The 23,511-nt window shown below is 41.4% G+C and overlaps 1 protein-coding gene across 1 annotated transcript in view; it reads left to right on the plus strand.

The window, feature by feature from the left end:
• The window catches only part of adamts6 (ADAM metallopeptidase with thrombospondin type 1 motif, 6), a 67,344-nt gene that overhangs the window by 38,160 nt on the left and 5,673 nt on the right, over positions 1 to 23,511 (plus strand). The window contains exons 13-23 of the mRNA XM_078272192.1: positions 776 to 921; positions 3,021 to 3,084; positions 6,779 to 6,881; positions 7,965 to 8,098; positions 11,410 to 11,533; positions 12,416 to 12,496; positions 14,753 to 14,916; positions 16,305 to 16,443; positions 19,115 to 19,244; positions 21,755 to 21,959; positions 22,041 to 22,217. Coding sequence (XP_078128318.1) covers positions 776 to 921; positions 3,021 to 3,084; positions 6,779 to 6,881; positions 7,965 to 8,098; positions 11,410 to 11,533; positions 12,416 to 12,496; positions 14,753 to 14,916; positions 16,305 to 16,443; positions 19,115 to 19,244; positions 21,755 to 21,959; positions 22,041 to 22,217 — 1,467 coding nt within the window. The remainder of the gene's footprint in view (positions 1 to 775; positions 922 to 3,020; positions 3,085 to 6,778; positions 6,882 to 7,964; positions 8,099 to 11,409; positions 11,534 to 12,415; positions 12,497 to 14,752; positions 14,917 to 16,304; positions 16,444 to 19,114; positions 19,245 to 21,754; positions 21,960 to 22,040; positions 22,218 to 23,511) is intronic.

A 23,511-nucleotide genomic window follows, 5' to 3' on the forward strand; every position in this document is an offset into this window, starting at 1 on the left:
AATGTTTCTTTAACTGCTTATGAATTCAACATTTCTTAGTCTCGCTGTAATGAGACAGACATACAATTGGAACTCGGAAAAGCAAGCAAATAAACACATATCCCCCAAATGTTGAACTAAACCTAAATAGAGACGATCATCTGACAGCAAATAACCTCGACGATGAGAAAAGCAGGACAGCAAAAAGAAAATGTAAAATGACAGGTAAGAGAGGAGAAATTACATGTCATTTAGCTGATGCTTTTATCCAAAGCAACTTACAATTGCTATATATATGTGTGTGTCAGAGGTTACACACCTCTGGAGCAACTATGGGTTAAGTGTCTTGATCAGGGACACTTGGTTGATGTATCATAGTGGGAATCGAACCCAGATCTTCCACACCAAAGGCACGTGCCATATCCACTGCGCCATCACCATCTGCAGATACAGGAATAATGTGGAAATAAAATTATAGGTTGAGTAATGTAATCACAAGTTCTTAAAGTGTGACAGAGCAAATATGCTATTGAAGCAAAAAACGTCATCAGTCAGATTCTGTATAGTCTACATTTCACTGTACACAGATTTATTGTGAGCTCAAGACTGTTGGAAAACTGTAAAAGTGACACTTAGGTATTCTGTGTTGTAAAAAAATGTATTCTGAGTCTTAACTGAAGACTCTAAAACAATCGTTAATGCGTCTTAGTGTTTTTGTTGTAAATAAATGATTCAACTCTACAGCCTGTTAACCGAAGTTTCCCTCTCTCTGCTGTCTGTGTTTCTGCTCCTCCAGTGGTGCTACCAGGGGGAGTGTGTTGCGTTCGGTACCTGGCCTCAGAGTGTGGACGGAGGCTGGGGGCCCTGGTCTACGTGGGGGGAGTGCAGCAGGACCTGTGGGGGCGGTGTATCCTCCTCCATGAGGCACTGTGACAGCCCAGCGTAAGTAGGCAAAGTAAGCCACAGCAAGCTGAACACACACGTCCAGGTCCTGCCTACAGGTGTGTGTTTGTGTGTGTGCACATGTGTATGCTGTGTGGTTGCATGTTATACTTGAGTGGGAGAGAGCTAGTCTCTGCTAGTGGCAAATTATTAGTAAAATATTTCCAAAGAAATGCCTCTTTCCTTGGGAAAAAAACCTGCCAGTGGCTAGTGGTTTTTCCTTTACAGCTCTATGCTATGACTTCTTAAAAACCGACTCCTACAGGATGTGACGAAGCATAACACATAACTTATGCCCGGTCACAACCGCCTATTCTGATATATGGACAGTGTAATGGACAATACAGTGTTGCACAACTGTAAAGCCAAACAGGAAGTGATGCTTTTATTGTTTATAATGAACAGAAATTATTTAAAAAACAATCTTCCTGCATGTGTTTCCTGATCCAGTACACACAGTTTGTCACATAGAGCTTTAAAGAGCCCATCAAATGGTATCATTACATCCTGCTTCCAGTCTTTAGGTTAAGCTAGGCTAAAAACATCCCGGCCTACCTGTTTTAGAATTACATGTTTTTTTGGGCTATTATTGCCTTTATTGATAGGACAGATTAAGTAAGGAAAGTGGGAGAGAGAGGGGGAATACATGCAGCAAAGGGCCGCAGGTTGGAACCGAACCCGCGGCCGCTGTGACAAGGACTGAGCCTCTGTACATGGAGCGCATGCTCAACCAGGCGCCCCTATAAAACAATTCTTTTTTTGGGGCTTTTCTGCCTTTAATTGCTAGGACAGGTAGGTGAGAGAGGAGGAAGACATGCAGGAAATTGTCACAGGTCAGATTTGAACCTTGGACCTCCGCGTCGAGGCATAAGCCTCTCAGTATATGTGCACCTGCTCTACCCACTGAACCAACCCGGCCACCTTATAAACCAATTCTAAATGCAAAGACTCTAACATAGACTGCAACAGTAGCACAAGTAAAGATGAGTCATAAAGTCAGTGAAGTGACTCAGTAACGTCTTTAACGCTGAAATATTTACCTAAAGATTGCCAATATTAGCCACCGTGAACCAGACTAAGTGAAGCAGTAGCGAGTAGGAAGTCTATGTTACTTCTTCTAGTCTCGCTGTATAAACACAGACATAAAATCACCAGAAAAGGGTTCATTCAAGGTTGGACAGCACTGTCTTCTAATGTAACTAAGAACAGAGGTATGGTCTCATGCTTTTTGAGATGGACTGATGTAGCATGTGCAATCAGTTAAGACACAGCCCACTCTCTTCTGCAGATTATAGGGCTATGTAGTTTTGTTTCAAGGCCTCTCGTGTGTCCTCACAAGACCAAATCATTGTCCACTGCATCTGTTGTCTGACAAGTAGACGTTTAGGGATCTTTATCCTTCTTCCATCGTCGCATTCCTTTGTTTTTGGAAGCTAGATATTACGTCAGACACGTCATGGGAAGACACGTGAAAGAGCCAGGGTGAACCGGAGGGAAAGGGAAAAAAAGGGGGAACGAAGGGGGAAGAGGAGAAAGCACCGGCATAATGTGGAACACCTGTGTAAGGTGATCGCTGCCGCTCAGGCATCGGCGCAAAGAAGAGGAAGGCAGAGAAAACACAGCCAGACTAGCCTCTAACACATTCATTACAGAGCGTGTCTCACTTTTGTAAATGAAGTGGAAATAGACGTGGAGGAAAGGGAGGCTAATGAAGGTGAGAAGAAGGATAGAGATGATAAGAGAAGAAAAACAAACCTGACTTTCACAGATGTAGTAAAGTGACTCGTTCTAAGGTTACAGACTTGAGTCTCTCTCCCAAATCTAAATGTCATGTCACACTTAAGAGCTCTTAGAGCAGCTTGAATTTCATGAATGAATCATTGGCACACGTTCTCAGCAAAGACACACAAACACACTTTGTCGTCCGGCAGAGAGGTTTTTTTAAGCCTGTTTTAAGACCCGTATTCACCAAAATGTAGCCCCTTAAATCACCGCATATGATTTATTTGAAGAGTTTGTGATTTATGGTGCTTGTTGTGTTGAAGTGTGTCCTCTCACTCTTCAATTCCCCACTCATTCCCTTCTCCTGTGTCTCTCAGCCCGTCTGGAGGAGGAAAGTACTGTCTCGGAGAGAGGAAACGTTACAGATCTTGTAACACCGATGTGAGTGTCTTCATTTCTTTGCCTCCCTGTTTCACTCTGTCTGCTTGGTATTTAAAGCAAAGTACGCACGTGACCTGTAAACTAAACTGTCTTCTTGATGGATGCTCTGCTCTGATTTGTAAAGGGACTGAGATAGTTGAGGCATCCTGACCTGGGATAGATATGGCCTGTCACAGCACGACTGCTGAATCTCCATATGTTTCTCCTGAAGAACATGTTATCTTTAGAAAGGCTTTATAAGGAGCATCTTAGCTAGGAGCACTACACCGCCTTTATTGGGATAGTTCAGATTTTTTGAAATGGGGCTGTATGTCAGTTTGTTAGCTACAGTAGATGGCTGTCGGCACGCCCCCAGTTTGGAGAAGCAGGCAGCAATACCGACACGGAAGATATGCAATGTACGGCTGTGGATGTTGGCTGCAGATTTTAGACACCTAAAAATATCAGTTTAAGTGTTTGCTATAGTTATTTTCCCCGCTTTACCTTGCTTTCAGACAGCCCTGTACGACAGGGAACTGAAGCGGTTATATCGTCAAAGCCACCAGACTCCTTTGACCAAAACAGTAATTTCAACTCGCAGAACATGGGAGTGATAGAGGCAGCGGCAGACCACCAACTCTCATATTCATTTCACACTGACTATGGATAAGTACCTCATACAAACCCACTTTAAAACATCACAACTGTTCCTTTCAGTTTTCTGACATGTTTTCTTCCTGGAACACAGGACAGATGATGATAAAAACTCACAGGCAGTGAATCAATATTCCCCTGTAACGTTTGGGTTCACTCATCTCCTTGTTACTTAATATTCTCACATATTGTTTGTGACATTTGACTTGAGCCAACGCTGATGACAGTTTCAGAGCGTATTTTATGAAAAGCAATTCACAGAGCTTTTTCTTTTTTTCTTTTTAGGTCTGGAGCAAAACTTTAAACAAATATTTAACATGGCTGCAAGTTGAGATCTCTGTTCAACTATTTCTAGGTGGGCTTTTTTTCAGAAGGTGAAAATTGAAATAGTTAGGGCCCTGGTGGACATTTAACCGCAAGTCTTAAAAATAACAGCTCAGAGCAAGCACTGAGTATTTTCTTTGGAAAACAAACAACATCCCCAACCGCTATTTCATCACACTGACCACATCTTGTCTAGGGAAGTGTGTGTGTGTGTGTGTGTGTGTGTGTGTGTGTGTGTGTGTGTGTGTGTGGATGCAGATGTAGATACAATGACAAATACTCACACACACTTACATGCATAAATTGATGCTATTATCACATTGATCAGCGGTCACATATTATTTGTTAATGGGTGCCTCCCTTTCCGTTCCTGTTGCTACTACGTCCGTCCTGTGGGAGGTTACTTTATATTGTAAAGCTGCCCCCATTAGCATAAGGCTTCATGCAGAAGCTATTGAAAATGGAATCACTTTTCTGTTTGAGTGCAAGCCCATTAGCCTTGGACACGGTCAGATATGCAGCTTATAGTTGACATTAAAGGGACACTCCAGCAAGTTAGTATTATACTACAGCAATTAGTTGTCTTAAGGCCCTGACACACCAAGCCGATTACTGGCCGTCGGACAGTCTGTCGAGGTCGGAGACTCGAGTCTGTTCGGTGTGTTCCGTGCCGTCGTCAGTCGGAAGAGCCGTCTGCGTTCATTTGGGCCGATTTGACATGTTGAATCGGAAAGGCTGGCAGTCGGACTCAATGGCCAATCTGATTGGTGGAGCGCTAACCCGGAAATGACGTGCAGGATGAGCGTGACTTAACGCCTCTCAAAATCGGCCAAAAATCTTTTAAACTGACCTTTGTCGATCTGAAATGAAGACAGATTCAGCAACTGCACGGCCTATTTCTCGCTTAAAATGTTTTCAGAAAAACGTTTCGGTGAACTATCTTCGTAAAATACGAGATCGTATTCTGAACGAAGCCGCCATTATGCTCGGTTGTAAAATCCGGGAGCAGCCAAACCTACGTGACGCGTTCGTCCAATCAGCTGCCGGTTTTCATTTTTTGGACGATAATACAGATTAGCGCCACCTGATGTTATGGAGACGTATTACGTCTCGCGCACGGGCAGAACGTACACTCAAGTCGGCATCTCTTCGGTGTGTCCCGAGGCACTTTTTTGACCAACTCGGGGAGGGACTGCCTTTTCTGCCTTTAAACAACAAACATTGCTCCACTGCACGACTTGCTGCTTTTCTCTTTGGGTTTTGGTCTGCTGTTGTAAGACGTCACGTTTGGCTTTAGGTGATCTTTGTGATTATTAACTATTTTCTGACATTTAATAGAAAAAAATGATTCATCTATACTATTAATCAAAACATAATCAACAGGTTAATCGATAATGGTGATCCTTGAAGAAACACGTGTTGGGAAACTTGTCAATCTAATTTGGCCCTGTGTTGTCATTTCAACACAGTTAATAATATTATTCTGTCTCTTCTGACTAAATCTGCATGTTTGCTGTGCAAGTTTAAAGCTGCCATATTGGCAAAACACTTGAGTGTTAATCAAAGTGGCTCAGCCTTCCCCGTGGTCGGCTCCGACGGGGAACACTTTCAGCATGTGAAATACAGCTTTGACCCAAGAGCTTTTATTTGTCCTGGGGGAAAGTGTTTTTGGGGGTTCTAAGGACCTTTTCACACCAATAAAGTGTTTCTTTACACTTTTTTTCTCACCCTCTCTTACTGGAGCAACATTCACTCATGAAAACAAAGCAAAAACCCTCCCAATGCAAAAGACACCGTTCTCAATTCGGAGTTCCAAGAAGCAAGTCTGTTTCAGTGTCCGAAAATTAAATGGGACATCTTATGCAGTCTTTGTCCAGTTGTTAATAATGATGCTGTCTATGTAAATAAACACTTCCCAGAATGAAGAAATAGTCCTTGCAGATGATGGTCATGCTAGCCCGCGTGCTGCTTGCAAGTTTTAGCTCCTTTGTTACAAATCATGTACTTTTTTCTGACATTTTTAAAAATGCATGCAACAGATTTCTAGATTTATGGGTGTTTTTGTCCCGATCGTTCCAGTTATCCATCGGTTTCCATTAATTTCCTCCATAATGAAAATCAATTGGCAAACTCTTAAAACTTGTTCGAGTTGTGTAATCCATCACAGTAAACATCAAGTCCATGTTGTCAAAGTTACATAAGCGCTGCTTGGTAATGCTGGCAGTTTAATAGCAAATTGATTTGAAACGTCTGTATTGCTTCACTCTGCAACAGTTTTTAATACTTAAATTCTGATAGAAAATAATGTTTATGTCAATAACAACAAAAGAAAACAGCAACAGCTTCCAGCCACCGTGACGTTTATATCATAAACATTAAACATTATGGGGAGCAAGTCTTTTATGCAGCGCTACATCATTTCTGTGTGATTATCCGTGATTGGTTAAGCATGCAACAAAAAGAAAAGGTAAGAGAGGCAAACGCTGGTTGGTTGGTTCAGTAGTCCAACGAACATATTTTCCATTTTATCCATATTCCAAGTCAGTCTTTCTATCTTATCTGCTGTAGGTGGATAACTCAAGCAAGTTTCAAGAGTCTTTTAATACATTTTCATATTGTATGGAAATTAATTAAATGGTTAGCAGGAATGTAAAGTATACTTGACACTGGAACTGGTATGGTCCTTCAAGCATCACAAATTACATACAAACTGTACTCTTTCGATATGTTTCTGCAGGCCTGTCCTGCAGGATCTCGTGATTTCCGAGAGAAGCAGTGCGGCGACTTTGACAACATGCCTTTCCGTGGGAAGTACTACAACTGGAAGCCTTACACTGGGGGTGAGTTCAGGACTGAGTTGCACCAGCTGTTTGCAAATCTATTGAACCCCCTGAAAATATGAGTTGTATGCATAAATCCTCACAATCCTCACTTAATGAACATTTACGTTATCCCTAGGTCCTTTAGGTAGAACTGATGCGACAGGCAGCAGAATATTTCATACATCTAATCTCTACTTTTTTTCTAACCTGAGCTGTGAAATCTTCCTGTCATCCTTTTTGCGTCACAAATGACAGTCTGCAGGCCGGCCTGTCTTGTGTACCCAGTTAACACCAACAGTGGGAAGGTCTCTTTGATTGGAAGAGAATTCTTCAGATTCCTGTGCACTGTGCTGTGTTTGAAGACCCCTAGCTTCTGGATTGTTCAACCTGGGAGATTTCACATTTTTGACAGTCCTGACACACTTCATGTCAACGATCTCCCAGAAGAAAGGCTCATTCTTTGGACTAAGCCAGAATGGGTGCTATTGTACTTTCAGTTATTGGCAGGAGTTTAAGTGTAGGCCTACATACTTTGTGTCATCCCCCCCCCCCCCGCCTAAGTTTTCTCCTTGATGATGATCATGGAATCCTTCACTAAAAACACAAGAAAAAGTGATACAAGTTTGAAGCATGTAAACACGGCTTTTTATTTTCTATCAGAGATGGAAGAGCTTAAGATAGATGTCTTTTATCACAGCGGTCTGTTTTGTCAAATCCATCACCTCCTGATGTACGGCGCTCGGTGGGCTGCGAGCCGTCATGTATAAACAGCAGATAACCTGCGTGTTGATGTCAGTGTAATTGTTGTTGGCAGTCGGCGCTGTCTCGGTCGGTGTCAGTGTTACAGTGACGTCAGGCTCGGCGGTTTTAGATCCGAGCGCCGCTGACTTTCCTCCACATTGTTATTATTGTCAACAAGTCGAAAGGAGATCCCAGAGCTGGCTTCAACAGTGCCAGTGTTTTCTGGTTTTCTGTGTGTTGTTTATCGTTTATCTCTGAGTTTGTTCTACTAGCGTTCAGGTCATGTTGTCTGTTTTCTGTGTGCAGGCTGAACTCTAGATAACCGTGTGCTCTTGTCTGTGTGAACTCTGTGTAACCCAGGTGGTGTTAAGCCCTGTGCGCTGAACTGCTTGGCAGAGGGCTATAACTTCTACACAGAGCGTTCTCCTGCAGTCATAGATGGCACCCGATGTCAGGCGGACTCTCTGGACATTTGCATCAATGGAGAGTGTAGGGTAAGGGAACAGTACTTTGTCCTTTTGAAAGCCTGAATTCAAAAGATCAAAGACTTGCACATTTCTTTTTTTTTATTGTCTTTTTATTGAGATCTTAAAGGATGACTAAAGCTTATTACAACTCTGGTTTTATTTTTTTTATTTTAGTATAACTGATGACTGTATCTCCAAAACAAAAGTTTCACTGTAATAAACCATAGTTTTCCTTTAGGTACCGCGCTGCCAACACCGCGCTGCAAAATGGCTATAAACTCAGGTTTGGTTCATAAAATATGACTTGAAACATGGCTGAAAATCAGTAATAGTAAACTTTAGATTCTTTTTGACAAGAAAAGCTTAACTCAAGGTCCACTTACTGGCTTTTTGGAACGACTGTAAGATGTTGAAAGGTCTGGAGGAAGCTAGTAAGAGGAACCTTGAGTTGAGATGTTTTTCTCAAAGTTAAAGTTCACGGTCTGTTTTAATTATATATTCACAACTTTTCATTCAAGGAGTTTTATTTTGTCTTATCTCCCTAAACATTGAATAAAATGACATTTCCAAATAAAAAAAAAAAGAAGAAAAGAACAATGAATATAAATAAAAGCCACCAAAAACATATTCTACTGTAGGAATTCATTATTTCCAGGTATAAATATGTGATCAATCCTGTTTGATTGGAGCAAAGCAGTCAAACATGTAATGACATGCTGATGCAGTAACTGGCACTGTGCCAAATGAAATCCAATATAATTGTGGATTGATTTGCATGTGAAATGCATGTCAGACGCAATAAAAACCTCATGCATCTCCTGCCCCTGTGATAATATAATTACACACCGCACTATGACATTATCCTCAGTGGGCTCTTGTGATTGTTTGTGACTGTTAGCTTTACATTAACTGGCCTTGCAAGAGTTTCCTCAGTCTCCATGCCAGGTTTTTATCTTGGACAGCACAGTTTACCAGATTACTGATTGTGTAAACACGACTGCCAAAGTACAAAAGCGATTGTGCAAGAACAATCAGGCCTTTGAGTTGCTGATTGTGATTGGATGACTGGCATTGCTCTCTCTGACTCTTATCACGGCTCTGCAGCCTCGACCAGGATTGTTTTGTGATAAATAAAACAGACATCATTGTTGTGATTGAATAATGATTATATATATATATATATATTTGAAAATTGCTGATTTAATAACATTGTATTGAAAGTGAGTTGGCAGTTAGTGCTGTCTTTGTTTTCATGAGCATAAATCATTTTTGTGTGGAGATGAGGGTTTTCTGAGATGCAGCTGAAATAACTTTTTGGTTCCTCGCTTTAAGTATTTGCTTTGACTTCCATCTGACCGTACCATTTGAATCCTGTTTGGCATGAAGATGCAACGTCTGTGCCAACAACATTACTCTGATTTTAATACAAAAACACAACATGGCGCGTGTTTTAGCGGGTTAAGAGGTGGAATATTCCCCACCAAAGGAGCAATGCAGGTTTATTTCCAGTCTGGATCCAGCATAGTCGTTTTTATTTTAGAGGCTGGCTCTCTGGGTTCACTGCCACACTGTGATAAATCTCTAGAACACTGTCTGCTTGGAAAGCTTTCAGAAAAACTCAAAAGCTGCGATGCTGTTTACAGGTGTTGGAGAGAGGGAGAGAGAGAGGGAGAGAGAGAGAGAGAGAGAGAGAGAGAGAGAGAGAGAGAGAGAGAGAGTTAGAGGAGAGGTAGTGACACAGAGTCAAAAAAGCTGGGAGATCTAAAGGAGAAGTGTATATATATATATATATATATATACAGTATACTACTATCTGCTATTTTACTGAAATGTATGTTATAATCGGGTATTTACTCGATTGAATTGTCCATAAAATGTTAGAAATGGTGAAAATGTCCTGCTTTTGTTCGACCAAATGTTTAACACCCAAAGAAATTCTATTTGCGATGACATAAAACAGAGAAAACGCACAAAGTTTCACACTGGAGAAGCTGCAACAAGATAATTTTTTTGCATTTAAATTTGAGTTAATGATTGAATCAGAATAGATTGACAGAATAGATTCATATTGAATAATAAATAATTAATAAGCTCTGATATAGTGCCCTAAAAAAATGACCTCAATGGAAGAAAAACCAAGTATTTACTGCTCTGCTAACTTGCCAAGAATAAAAACTATTTAATTTAATAAATATCTGTAAATGTTACGTGCAAAATAATTTGAAGAGGAAGGATAATTAAAGTGCACATGTTGTTAAACATAGTACATACAGACAAATTATTAAAGGACAATAAAAAGACTGTACACAGATTTTACACAGAGAGCACAATGAAATAAGAGTACTCTACACACATTTACGTAAGTATATTTCTAGACCTTTTGATGTCAAATGTATTAAAAATATACAAATTAAACTTGATTCCTTTGCAAATATATCACAGTAGACCTTAAAACAGACTGTGGGCCTGAAAAATAATGAAACACGGCTCTTACCTTCAATCAGAATACCGCTGTTCCATCTTTAAAGCTCCAAGGCATGACTAATCAAATAGTGGTGAAGCAATCATTACAAACTGAGCACAGATAAAAGATTTAATGGGCTCCATACGGCCTGCGTGTTAAAATTTATATGAAGTCAACAACTTTTTATCTGTTACGTTGGCTAGTTTAAACACCATCATTTTTTATGAGTGCTCATATGTTTTACATGTAAATCACTGCCAAGTTACAGCTGTAATTGCTTGTATCAGTGTTGTGAGAGGATCAGTCTGACTTTATTCTTTTTTTTCTTCTTATTGTCTACGAATGGATGAAAAAAAAACAAAATCAACAAAAGTGTTAGTCAGCCCCAAGTCCACTGGTTCCTACTGAAGATGTAAACCTTTGAAAACAGTTCACAGATATACAGTTTCTTTAAAAAAAACAGATCATCTTAAATCAGCTGGGCACTGTATGTACTCAAACTGTAGTAAATAGTGCATTGGTTGGGGACTATTTTCAGCTACAGATTAATACACATTTGGTGTTATATAACGTGCTAATTAGTGATTAGCGTTTTCAGTCTTTTTTTTTTTTTATATAAATTCGTTTGTTGTGTGACCATCATTAAACAAACACGTTTTCAGTCTTTATGTTAAACTAAGCTACCTGTCTTTGTATTTATCAGACAGGCATTCTCATCTACAGTAACTCTCAGCAGGAAACCCAAAATGTGGAAGACCATGAAGCCTGTGCTCTGAAATCTGACTTTAGGAGATTTGTAATGAACTCTAAATCCGGAAACCATTTCCCAGTCTCTGATTAAAACAATGCTCCCTCTCTTTCTCTGACTTCAAAGCATGTGGGCTGCGACAACATCCTGAGCTCTGACGCTAAAGAAGATCGATGCCGTGTGTGTGGAGGGGATGGCAGCACCTGCGAGGCAACCGAGGGACTCTTCAATGAGTCTCTACCCAGAGGAGGTAAAACATATCCCACTCCAGGCATGTTGTTTTTAGGATGAGAGACTGAGATATTCTGTCCCCTCGGGTTTCGTAAAGAGTAAGTATTTACCAAAGTCACGCTGTAACAAAAATGATCCGATCGAAGCGGTGGTAGAGCAGCAACTCCCGTGTTCTGTGAGGTACAGTTTCTGTTTTTGTGAAAGGAGTCTGGACAGCAGGACATTGCTTAGCTTCTGTGTCGCTAGTCCTGCCTGCTTCTCCAAACTGGGGGCGTGCCGACCGCCATCTTCTATAGCTAACACACTGACTATGGAGAAGTAGCTCATGCAACCACACTTGAAAAAGATCCGAACTATCCCTTTAAAGTCACCAGAGATGATCGTGAGGAAAGCAAAGTAACTCAGCCACCGCCCTTTTGGCAAAGCAGCTTTTGTCCAAAACATCCCCAAAAGCCAGGAAGATACTCTTTCATGGAAATGTGCCTTTTTTCGTCTTTGTCACCAGCCGAACAGAGCATATGTTTTTCTTTATTTAGAAAAATGTTGTCAGAATATACAACAAAACATGATATTTTCCTCATTAATTACATCATGGAGTGAAGAAATCAGGAGTAGAGATTGGGACTTGGTGTTGGCTTCAGCCTGAGGTTGTCTATAGAGAGCAGGAGAGAGAGAAAACATATTTCTCCTTCTATGGTATGGCTAGTAAACCCTCTGAAAATACTGTGTGTCCACATGTGTGTGACTGTAAAAAAATAATAATAATAATAATAACGTAGGGGATTGTTTTGTCCTCCTGCTTTGTCCTTTTTGGGTGATTTGGAATTACATTCTATATGTACTCCCTTTGAGTTTGAGTGGGAGAAATACCACCTTTACGATCCCTGTCCTTGTCCTCCAGGCTACATGGAGGTGGTTCAGATCCCAAAAGGATCCGTTCACGTCGAGATCAAAGAAGTTGCCATGTCGAAGAATTACATTGGTAAGTTGCGTCACATTTAGAATTAGACTAATATGTACTTTTGTGAGCTTTATTGTTGCTTAGCCATGACTAGCAGCATGGCTCTACCCACCTCTTTGGTCCAGGCTGAAATAGCTCTACAACTATATCATGAATTGCTGTGATATTTTGTACAGACATTCGTGTTCCCCAGTGGATGAAGCTCACTGACTTTGGTGATCCCTTGACTTTTCGTCTAGCATCACCATGAGGTTGAAATATTAGTTGTTTTTAGTTAAATAGCTCAACAACTATATGGATGGCCATTAAAAGTTCCCCAGAGGATGAATTCTAATGATGATGATCCCCTGATATTTCCTCAAGCACCATCAGCAGGGCAGAAATATTAGTTATCCAGTGAAAGATCTCAACATCTACTTGATAGATTGCCATGAAATTTTGTAAAGATTCATGTTCCCCAGAGGATGAAGCACACTGACTTTGTTTATCCTTTGACTTTTCCTCTAGCGCCACCATGAGGTAGACATGTTTGTTTTTTAATTAAATATATCAACAACTATCAGACAGATTGCCCTTAAATTTGGTACAGATAATAATGTTCCCCAGAGGATGAATCCTAATGACTTTGTTGATCCCCTGGCGTTCCATCTAGCACCACGACACGGTTGACATTTGTGGTTTTAAATGCAATGTCGCCATGAAATTTGGTTCAGACTTTCATGTTCCCCTGAGGATGATTATCCACTTTGGTTAATGACCAGATACCTGCAAAACTAACAACAGCTGTACTCTAGACTGGTGGTGAACATGGTAACCATTACATGCATTCAGCTCAAAGCAACGCTGTGTCTAACTACAGCCTCATAGAGAGAGTGTTGCTGTGGACTCTCCAGTCTTGTTTCACTATCAATCCATCAATCTCAGTCGACCCTGCAGCTCACTACAGTGGGGCGAATTAGCAATTTGCGACATGAAGCTGTTTCATATTATCTGTTCAGTTCTGTGTCAACCACATTTCCAGGGATTTCCTTGCATCTTTGTCAAGAGCAAATTAGAAGATGCCATCGTTAAATCTCCTAATGTCAAGCCGTAAAAGTCTTGTAGAGTCTGTTAAAACTCGCTCAATCCTAACACGCGTGATGGCTCTCTTGGCACCAGACTCATCCGCTCTGTTCCAGACTAAACAAAAACCATTTGCAACACTGGCAGCTTCGGACGCAAAACAATCAAACAACCGGATTCAATTAAGCTCGTTCTGTGCCTTTTCATTAACAAGAGAAAGATATGTGACAGCGTGTTGAATTTATATCGGATGGTGTTGATGGAGGGCTTAAGTTACACTTTGAACCAGAGAGCTGCATCAGATTTATAGGGCCGTGGTGACAGCTGCCTGGTCCACAAGGATTATGGCGGATATGATGTCTATATATCAAAGTTTAAAGACTGCAATTTTGGCTATTGTGTTGGACTACTTTTACCGTTCCAAGCAATCTGTAACTTTGTTATGAATTTCATCTGTGACCCCAGTGATAAAGATAATATTTTTCTTTTGCAGCATTATCTGAGTCCTGGAGATCTGGGTCAGCAAAGTTTGCAATTTTTAACTGTTAACTATTAAAGCAAAAACCAAGTGACACAGTTTAAAAATTGAGAGTTGGATGCCTGTGGTGACTTGTGTAAACTGCACTGTTCAAAATCACAATGCTCGCAATCAGTGCCAGATGTGCTGAAAATGAATTTATTGAGAAGAGGATTTTCATATTTTAAAGAGGAGTAAACTATTGTTTGAGGGAGGGAAGAGAGGGGAATCTGCAGCGCACGAGCCAGAGAGACAGAATAGCGAGTGGTTAGATTGTTTCTCCTGAATTTGGCCCCATTTCCACGCAGAGAAAGTGGATATTTTCAGATCTGTTGTGCTTGGAGACCAGCTTTTGTTTTGACAACCAGACAGAGTGGTATTCATGAGATTCGTCCAGGCTTTCACCTGAAGTGTGTTTTCTTTCTCTTCCTAATTTAGACGTATGTACATGTCAGTGCACGTGAAAGTCTGCATTTACAGTGTGTGTGTGTGTGTGTGTGTGTGTGTGTGTGTGTGTGTGTTTCTACTCAGAAAGTTGACATCAGGGAAGCAGAAAGTGATGATGATGATGATGTAGATGAACGACAGCAATGACATCAGACCAAATGATTGCCTCCACCTGTTGTCTCGGCTACTGTTCCTCTGTGCTTTGGATTCCATCTTTCTGAAAGTATTTCTCTCTTTGTGTGATTACCTAGCTCTGAAATCTGAAGTGGATGATTATTACATCAACGGAGCATGGACCATCGACTGGCCCAGGAAGTTTGACATCGCAGGGACGGCCTTCCACTACAAGAGACCAACTGATGAACCGGAGTCTTTAGAGGCGCTGGGTGCTACCACTGAAAACCTGATTGTCATGGTAATATTTTATTGCATACCATGCAAAATCACACAGTTTATTTTGAAATTGCCATAGAGTTGCACAGTGGAAGAACCAGCTTGTCTTGGAAGTATTTTCCCCTACTGCATTCCTATTTGAAAGTTTTCTTTTAACAAAATCCTTAATAATCCTCAACTTAGAAACACAGGAGTCTCCTGGACAATTTAAACCTGCAATAACCCACCTTTTACATTGATATAACAAACAGCTGCTTGTTTACACATCCAGCAGTCACAGAGCAACATGATGGTTCAGTTGGAGTCATGTTTTGTGTCCTTATTTGTGAATGTAAGTCCAATGTTCTCTCTCATTTTTAGCTCTGTTTTTGGTCTCTACCAACTCATGAGGGAAATATCTGTCTCTTTCGCTGCTGAATGCTCCTCTATGTTGACCATATTCTCTAACTGTGTCTGTCTGCTTTGAGATAACATTATGAGAGCGGTGAGAGTGAACCAGAACAGTAAAAACAATGAGCTGAAACTCACTATAAAGCTCTGTAAAGCCGAGGGATAATTCTCTGTCGTTACGACAGACACTTTTGGCATTGTTTTCACATTGTCATTCCTTACATTTTTATTATGAAAAATATTGATTATAGCCACTTTCAAGATAATATAGGTCGAACTATTTCAACTTTCATCAATTTGTCATGGCATGCAGAAAATGAATCAGACTTTAAATTTCGGAAACTTGGGACACCCAAAATAACTTCTCTCACTTTGCAACTCCATAGTAAGTCCTGTGCATATCATGCTGTATGTTTGCTGTTGGTCCACTTAAACTCAACATCTGGTTGCTAACCTTAGCTGACTGTCAGCCAGCGGTTTTGGGGTTAAAAGCTATTTTTATGTGGATATAGAAAAAAAAAACCTGTGGAGAGCATCTGTGTTGCTGAGATGCTTGTTCATGTTAAGTACTTTTAGTCTCTCTGCATGTTTGTGTGTTAATGTGAGGCAACTGAGCATTTTCTTGTCGTAATACTCTGTGGTTTCTGCCTTGACATGAATGCTGAAAATACCAGACCACACAGCACCACTGGAATAGACGAACAACCGGCCACTCGACCACTAGCCATTTCTTTGTGGCTTGCAAAGCCTGACTCCCTCAGGCTCCCTCTGCATCCAGCAGACTAATATAAACCTACCAGAGCCTCAGTGATCTGGACTATTCAAACTTCATTTAAAGCTGTTATAATCAATATTTTTTACAATGGATGAAATGACTATGTGTGATGTGAAAGGGACGGCTTGCAGTCACAAACCCACACAGTTCTCACCTGATTGTTTATAGTTTGTTTTAAATACAGACATTTGACTGAATGTCTCTTTTTTTGTGTCCTCACCTTCTGTTTGCTGCTTCCTCTGCAGGTCCTCCTTCAGGAGCAGAACCTGGGAATACGCTATAAGTTCAACGTGCCCATCCAGCGCACAGGAAGTGGTGACAATGAGGTGGGCTTCTCCTGGCACCACCTGCCCTGGTCTGAATGCTCGGCTACCTGTGCTGGAGGTGAGTCAGCACGGCAAGCCTTAAATGTGGTAACTTTCCTCTCTGGTCATCTGGAATTTCAATGGCCACAGAAAACAGTCTTTCCAATGTGAAACCTGTAGCGAAGAACCTCCGGGTGTCCAGTTTAACTTTTCACACAAAGGTTAAAATGTTTATGCAGTTGTGTTTTCTTCGGCTGGGAACTAAAGTTAAGTTTTCATCCAAATTAGGTGAAAATCTTCACAGAATTTCCATAAAATCAGCAACAGAAAATGCAGATGAATCTGCATTTCCATCCACAGTAAATATTAGGCGTTGGTGGTGCCAATTCTCAAGTCAAATGCCATTAGACCTCTGCAGAAGAATATAGCGCAACAAGATGATGTAATTGAAAGTGCGGCAGTCAAAGCCTCAAACAAATGAAAATAATGTTTGTTTCATGTATTCCTTCGAAGAACGTTACGATGTCCTCATTGCTCCACACAGATCTGGTGTTTTGATCTTTAATGCATTAATTTGTTCTTCACTAAATTCAACTAACTCCCTTTACTCATGTCAGGTTTCAAATACAGAAACGCTCAAATTGTAACATTGTTACATGATTTTAAATAGATTTTTTTAATCAATTCTAACGTTTTATCTTTTAAAGTTTTAGTGCGTACATTTTTGATATCAATGAACGTCCGTTACATTCAACCCATCGCCAAATGAGTTGCTACAAAGCTAATTAAGACTTTCAGCTCCACACAACTCTCTCTGGATTTCTCAGTATATCGCTATGTTTAGAAATTGGTGTCGTCCGGCGACTTTCGCGTGCAGAAACTCCACAGAAGATAATTAGTCCATCATGTTTGTCAATCCTCCGTGTCATGCTTGGCTATGTAGCAACTGCGTGGAGGAGGGGTGGGGGTGGTGCACGATCACCAAAGGCTTGCGTCATGTGGATGCAACGACAGTTTTGTTGTCATTACTTAGAATTCTTAATGGGGGAGACAGAAACTACGCACTATAGCTGTAACCGTCAGTCACAAAACATACAGAATGTCTTTTATTGTGTGTAAATCGCTTCATAAACACTGATTTTATAAAACTGCTGTACAAGTTTTCTCTAAAGTTTATTTTTCTGTGAGAGAAGAATGGCGTCTTCTCTGTGTCGACCTTCTGCTGAGCTCCAGTGGCCAGTTGACTTTTGCAAAAGAGCACTCCAAGCATTTTGGTGTTGAATAGCATAACACGCTGTGGGTGTTTAAATTCTTTTTGAATATTTCTAACCTTTCTCAAATATTTAAGACTTGTGTGTGTGTGTGTCATTCTGTAAATCTTGCCCAACCAATAATTACACAAATGCTGAAGAGCAGTGTGTGGAAAACCAGTATCATAATTTGCGATGGCTTTCCAAAATCATTACTTTATAGCTGGAGATTCAGCCCTCTAATAAATTCAATATGTTTATTTTCCATTTTTGAGCCAGAGTAATGAATATGGTGTAATTTCTGTGAATGAGCTGCTCTGCATAGCTCCTGGTTTACCAGCGCTGCACACAGATACGGCCACTCTTCCAGAGCGCTTGTCCTACAAAGTCAAAACATTCAAAATCTGAAACCGCAGTGAAATGTTGACCATGGCCTCAAGAATGACTAAACCAAACTTTTTAGCCCAAAAGCAATGGGTTTCATGTAACAATAAATAGTGTTTCTTCCCAGTTGTCAAGTGTGGCCTGGACGGGTTTGTAATATTTTGTAAAAGCATGACTGAATAAGCATGTGGGTTTTTCTGAGGAAGGATTTCCAAGTCCGGAGCAGAAGTTTGAAGCTGTTCCACAGAAGGGGAAGCACACATGCTCCTTCCAGTGCTGTAAACATGCCTTTGCATTGTTGATTCAAATGATCTAATTCGAGTCTCTGAACGCGCCGGGCTTTAAATCAGTAAAATGTTATTTAATCACACACCCATTCGATACAGCTAGCTCGGCTAATCATGAAGCGTTGTTTAATATATCACCACAGTAATAAAATCTATGAAAAACACCTTCTGACAGCCTTACAACCAAAACTCTTCTACCCCATGCTTTGCAATGTTCCTCCAAACTGTATTTCACTTCTGTGTTGTTGCACAGATGGGTAGATTTTCTATACTTTACATACACACACACACACACACACACACACACACACACACACACACACACACACACACACACACACACACACACACACACACACACACACACACCATATCTCATTACATCTGCCAGACAAGTCTGCTGTGGGAAATGTCCCACGAGGGCCCAAACAGACCCTTTCTGAGTTGGTATGGCACACACACACACACACACACACACACACACACACACACACACACACACACACACACACACACACACACACACACACACACACACACACACACACACACACACACACACACAGTGGGAGGTGACACCGATACGGTAGCCCTCACTCTGTCCATTAGAAGCCAAAGTAAAGAGCTTTCTGCTCTGTAAAAGTGATTTGCCAAGATATCCTGCAAAGAATCAGGAATTTACATGTCTGGATTTACTACAGACTGAAAGCGATACCATCTCCGCTCGACACGACGGCCAGCCTCCATGTTTCTGAAGGGGTTTAAATGTGCGAGATCAGCTGAGCTTGGTGCTGCCTTATTGATCGGGTCTTTTTTTCTCCCCTGCTAGGTTCCCAGAAGCAGGAGGTGGTGTGTAAAAGGCTGGATGACAACTCGGTGGTCCAGAACAACTACTGTGACACAGACAGCAGACCTCCAGAGAACCAGAGAGACTGCAACACTGAGCCGTGTCCTCCAGAGTACGTAACACGGAGCCTAGATTGTTTTTCCACTATCAACTGATTAATTGGTCAATTGTTTTGTCTGTAAAATGTGAGATATTAGTGAAAAATATCACAAGTTCCCACAGCCCAAGAGCCCAGACGACTTTTTGTTTTGTTCGACCAACAATCCAAAACCCGAATATATTCAATTTACAACGATATGAAACACAGAAAACCAGCAAATCCTCCCACTTGAGAAGCTGGAAGCAGAGAATCTTTTCTTGATGAATGACAAACATGATTTATATTTATGTTGATTAATTAATCACATTTTCTTTCATTCCCCCCCCCCCCCCCCCCCCCCAAGTTCTGCTTTCCAGCGTAGTTAAGCCTGCTTCGTTCAATACTTTTGTATTTTTGAAACTTTCATTGACACAGAACGTATCAAAAATGCAGCTGAAACAGGCTGTTAACACAACACTGACATATTATAGCCTTTTAAGGTAACTAGCAAACAGTTGCCTATGTACACATTCAGCAGTTACAGAACAACATTGTCATCCATTTGGAGTTGTGTCTGTGTTCACCTGATGAATCTAAGTCAAATATTTACTCTTCTTTTGGCTCTGTTTTTGGTTTCTACTAACTCCTGAGAGAAATATTTTGCTGTTTATCTGCTAAATGCTCCACTATGTTCACCAGCTAGCCGCTAACTTCATCTCCCGTTTGGTGCTTGGAAAGTAGCGGACGTTGAGCTGAGAACAGCTGCCTGCTGCATCTGGAAACAACGCTGATGACAGCAGTGAGACTGAACCAAACCAGTAAAGTTGCGAGCTGTAAAACCAAAATAATTAGCTGAAAGATGTTAAAATGCCCCGTAGAGGTGAGGAGGTGATAATTCTCTGTAGGTTTTCTCTTTACGAGCTGCACCTTTAACATCACACAGAGACATTTGATCCATTCTTAATATAAAGCTATTGAGAATAGCAGCTTTACGTTAATGCTTTCAAAAGGAAAATCCCTCCATAAAAATGAGACTGACTCGCGATATTAATTTGCCTTCAATGAGCCCTACTTTGTGAAGCGTTTGGAACAAAATAATAAAATAAAATGACCGTGATTTATAACTTCACATGTTAACTATTTTCAATGTTCGCCTCGTGCCAAAAATTAGAGCCTTGAAAATGACCACCTGTGTTTGATTGTTTTGGCTTCTTTACCGACCCTCGAGGGGTAACATACACATATACAGGTGGAATATGAACTTGTGTTTGGTGGCCAAATGTCTGTAAACCTCACACTCTAGCTGGAAGCATGAAGCCTGTCTGGAAAAAGAGGGATTAAATGCATCGGGTTGATTAGTTTCAGAATATCTAAAAATGGCTTGTGTATGAGAGTGTTGGTGTCTTTCAGCCAGAAAAACTGATAGTATCGTAAATCTACTGTATAAGTGGTCATTTGTTTTCATACATTTAGACTGTACTGTCTTGGGTTATTTATTATCACATCTGTATTCAGCGCACGCAGACCGGTGCTATCTTATTTATTTTGGTTAGTACTTGAAAGCTATTGCAGTGCATGTGTGTGTATTGAGTCACAGTGCTGTCTGCCTGTCTGTTAGGGAGGCAAACACCCCCCCTGCAGCCTGAGGAAAGGCCGACTAAAGGAGACCATGTAAACACGATTGTTTTAGAATAGCCGGGGTTTTATGGGCTTGAGTAATGAAAGCTAACACAGATGTTTGAACACGTCGTTAATTCTGTATACATTCCTTCAGATGATGTAATATCTCACAGGCTGGATGTGTTTGAAGGGCTGTTGTCTGGGCAGTTTTATGATATTAATTCTGAAGTCTTCATTCGGAGAGATGAATAGGACTGGGACTAATTTTCTTTCTTTTTCAAGCAACACTAAAACGAGGATGCCATATGAAATAGAGATTGTATAACATTTTTCCTCATTATTGAGACGCAGGAGTCGAAACATGTGCTAACCCGACTTAATTCAAGCGTAGGTGAATTTTAAGAAATTACAGCCTGACGGGTCCAATCGGGATTGAGCAGAGAATCAAAGCCCTAGTAGGGCTGGGTAGAGTTTGAAGTTCTTGAAGTATTATCTAAACACAAGTAGCTCTACAAGAACTTTGCCCAAATAAATTAGTCTTAAATTGTCAAAAAAAAAAGACTGATTGATATAAATCAGTAACAAGATTATTCATTTGATCACACATTCAATGCCACCGTTTGACACTTGACAGTTTGCACTGTGGACATATTTCAGCTGGTACCAAGAAGGTACTGAGGTTCGATGCCCTGCGGCGTTTTCCAGCTTTGCCCTTTTGGCAATCCAACCTTGATAAAGTCACCCAAATGTACAGAACCATAATGGGATTTTACACTCTGACATTCTCAAAAGCCTTTGTTGTTTTGAGAATGTCAGAGCGTTTGTAATGAAGTAACCGCAGGGAGCGTAACACACTGGTACACAGAGTAACAACACTGAGCTCACTGTTAGCTTTGGTTCTCCTGCATGTCCCTCTCCATCAGGTGGTTTATTGGCGACTGGACGGAGTGTGGGAAGACGTGTGACGGCGGGATGAGGACGAGGACAGTCCTGTGCATCAGGAAGATCGGCCCTGCTGAGGAGGAGACACTGGAGGACACCCACTGTCTGACTCACCGGCCCATCGAACGAGAGTCGTGCAACAACCAGTCCTGCCCGCCAAAGTGGGTCCCTCTGGATTGGTCAGAGGTGAGATCAAATTCTGAAACTATCTTTGGCTCATTGTGCCATCGAAGGCTTTTCTTCTCACACATTCTCCTCCCTCTGCAGTGCACGCCTAAATGTGGCCCCGGCTTCAAGCACCGCATCGCCTTGTGTAAGAGCAGCGACCTGACAAAAACCTTCCCGCCCGCCCACTGCCCGAGCCACAACAAACCTCCGGTCCGAATCCGCTGCAGTTTAGGACGCTGTCCTCCTCCTCGCTGGATCCCTGGTGAATGGGGACAGGTAGGACGCCACCTCCCTCTGCACTTCTTTAAACTTGATTTTAGTGGGCTTCCTAAACAGCAGTACGCTGGTTAATCCTTTAAAAGGATAGCTTGGATGTCTAAAAGACAAAAGTTGCACAGATGGATACCATGCGATGGTGAATGGTTAATATAATTTACACCTGGATGACATACTAAGCAGGCCTGTGACGTGTGTGTGTGTCTGCGTAGATGCTGTGTTTGTGTGCGCGAGTCCAAGCGCTCCAGAAGGCCTGGAGTGTGTGATCAGTGGCAGTAATATCCTCCTGGCTGTTTGAAGTTTATCTCTGCCTCAGACCAGGCCTCTCTATCACTTCCAGGAACACGATTAGAGGAAGGCCGAGGAGGAGCATTCTTGGGCTCACTCTGACATGACTTAGTGCGCTCAGCAAAGCTGTTGAACACTTTACAACACAGCTGACTCATGTTGATGAGGGGACGCCAAAGAAACGTGCGTCACAGCGAGTTGTACGCACAAAAAGTACGGCTTGTTATTTTTTGTAGGATTTGTTAATAATATGGTGTAAAAGTGGAATTTTAAACAGTGTGCTCCGATGTTTAGAAGACGGTCACTCGTGCTCTGGTGGTTTGAGCCCTGCATTGTTCAGGTCAGAGGGCAAAGGTCAAGAGTCAGGCTGTCTAGGTCACATACCCTTGGCTTCTCCTCATAACGGCCACATGTGCGTTCACAGACATCAATAACACACCTTTACAATTCGATCAGTGCCATTAACAGCCGTAAACAAAGCAGACCTGACTGATAACCTCAGCGTAGTCCATCAAAGAGCCGAGCCAAGGTTTAATACCTTTTGGAGCAACAGCTGGAGTCAGCGCTTGCACAACACTTGCTCATGCACTGCAGATGGGGGTGTGTGTGTGTGTGTGTGTGTGTGTGTGTGTGTGTGTGTGTGTGTGTGTGTGTGTGTGTGTGTGTGTGTGTGTGTGTGTGTGTGTGTGCGCAATAGGGCTGGGTATCGTTAAAAAAAATGTTGATACCAATACAGTGACTTCGATACCGGTTCCTGAACAATACTTTTTTTTTTTTAATACCAATTTTATAAAATCCATTTTAACAAAAAATTTTTTACAACATTACACATTAGGGCACACATCTTTTTATTAATTTTTCAGCTCATATTACGTGAGCCCCGCCCCAACTCTACGTTACATGCGTAACGTAGAGTTTTTCCTGCGTGTCTCAGCCAATCAAGAGCATTATTAGATCTTGGTAGAAGCATGCTGCATGCCTATTGGCTCACTGACGCTGATGAGAT

This window comes from Sander vitreus, chromosome 16, assembly GCF_031162955.1.
Source record: "Sander vitreus isolate 19-12246 chromosome 16, sanVit1, whole genome shotgun sequence".
Classification (NCBI taxonomy): domain Eukaryota; kingdom Metazoa; phylum Chordata; class Actinopteri; order Perciformes; family Percidae; genus Sander; species Sander vitreus.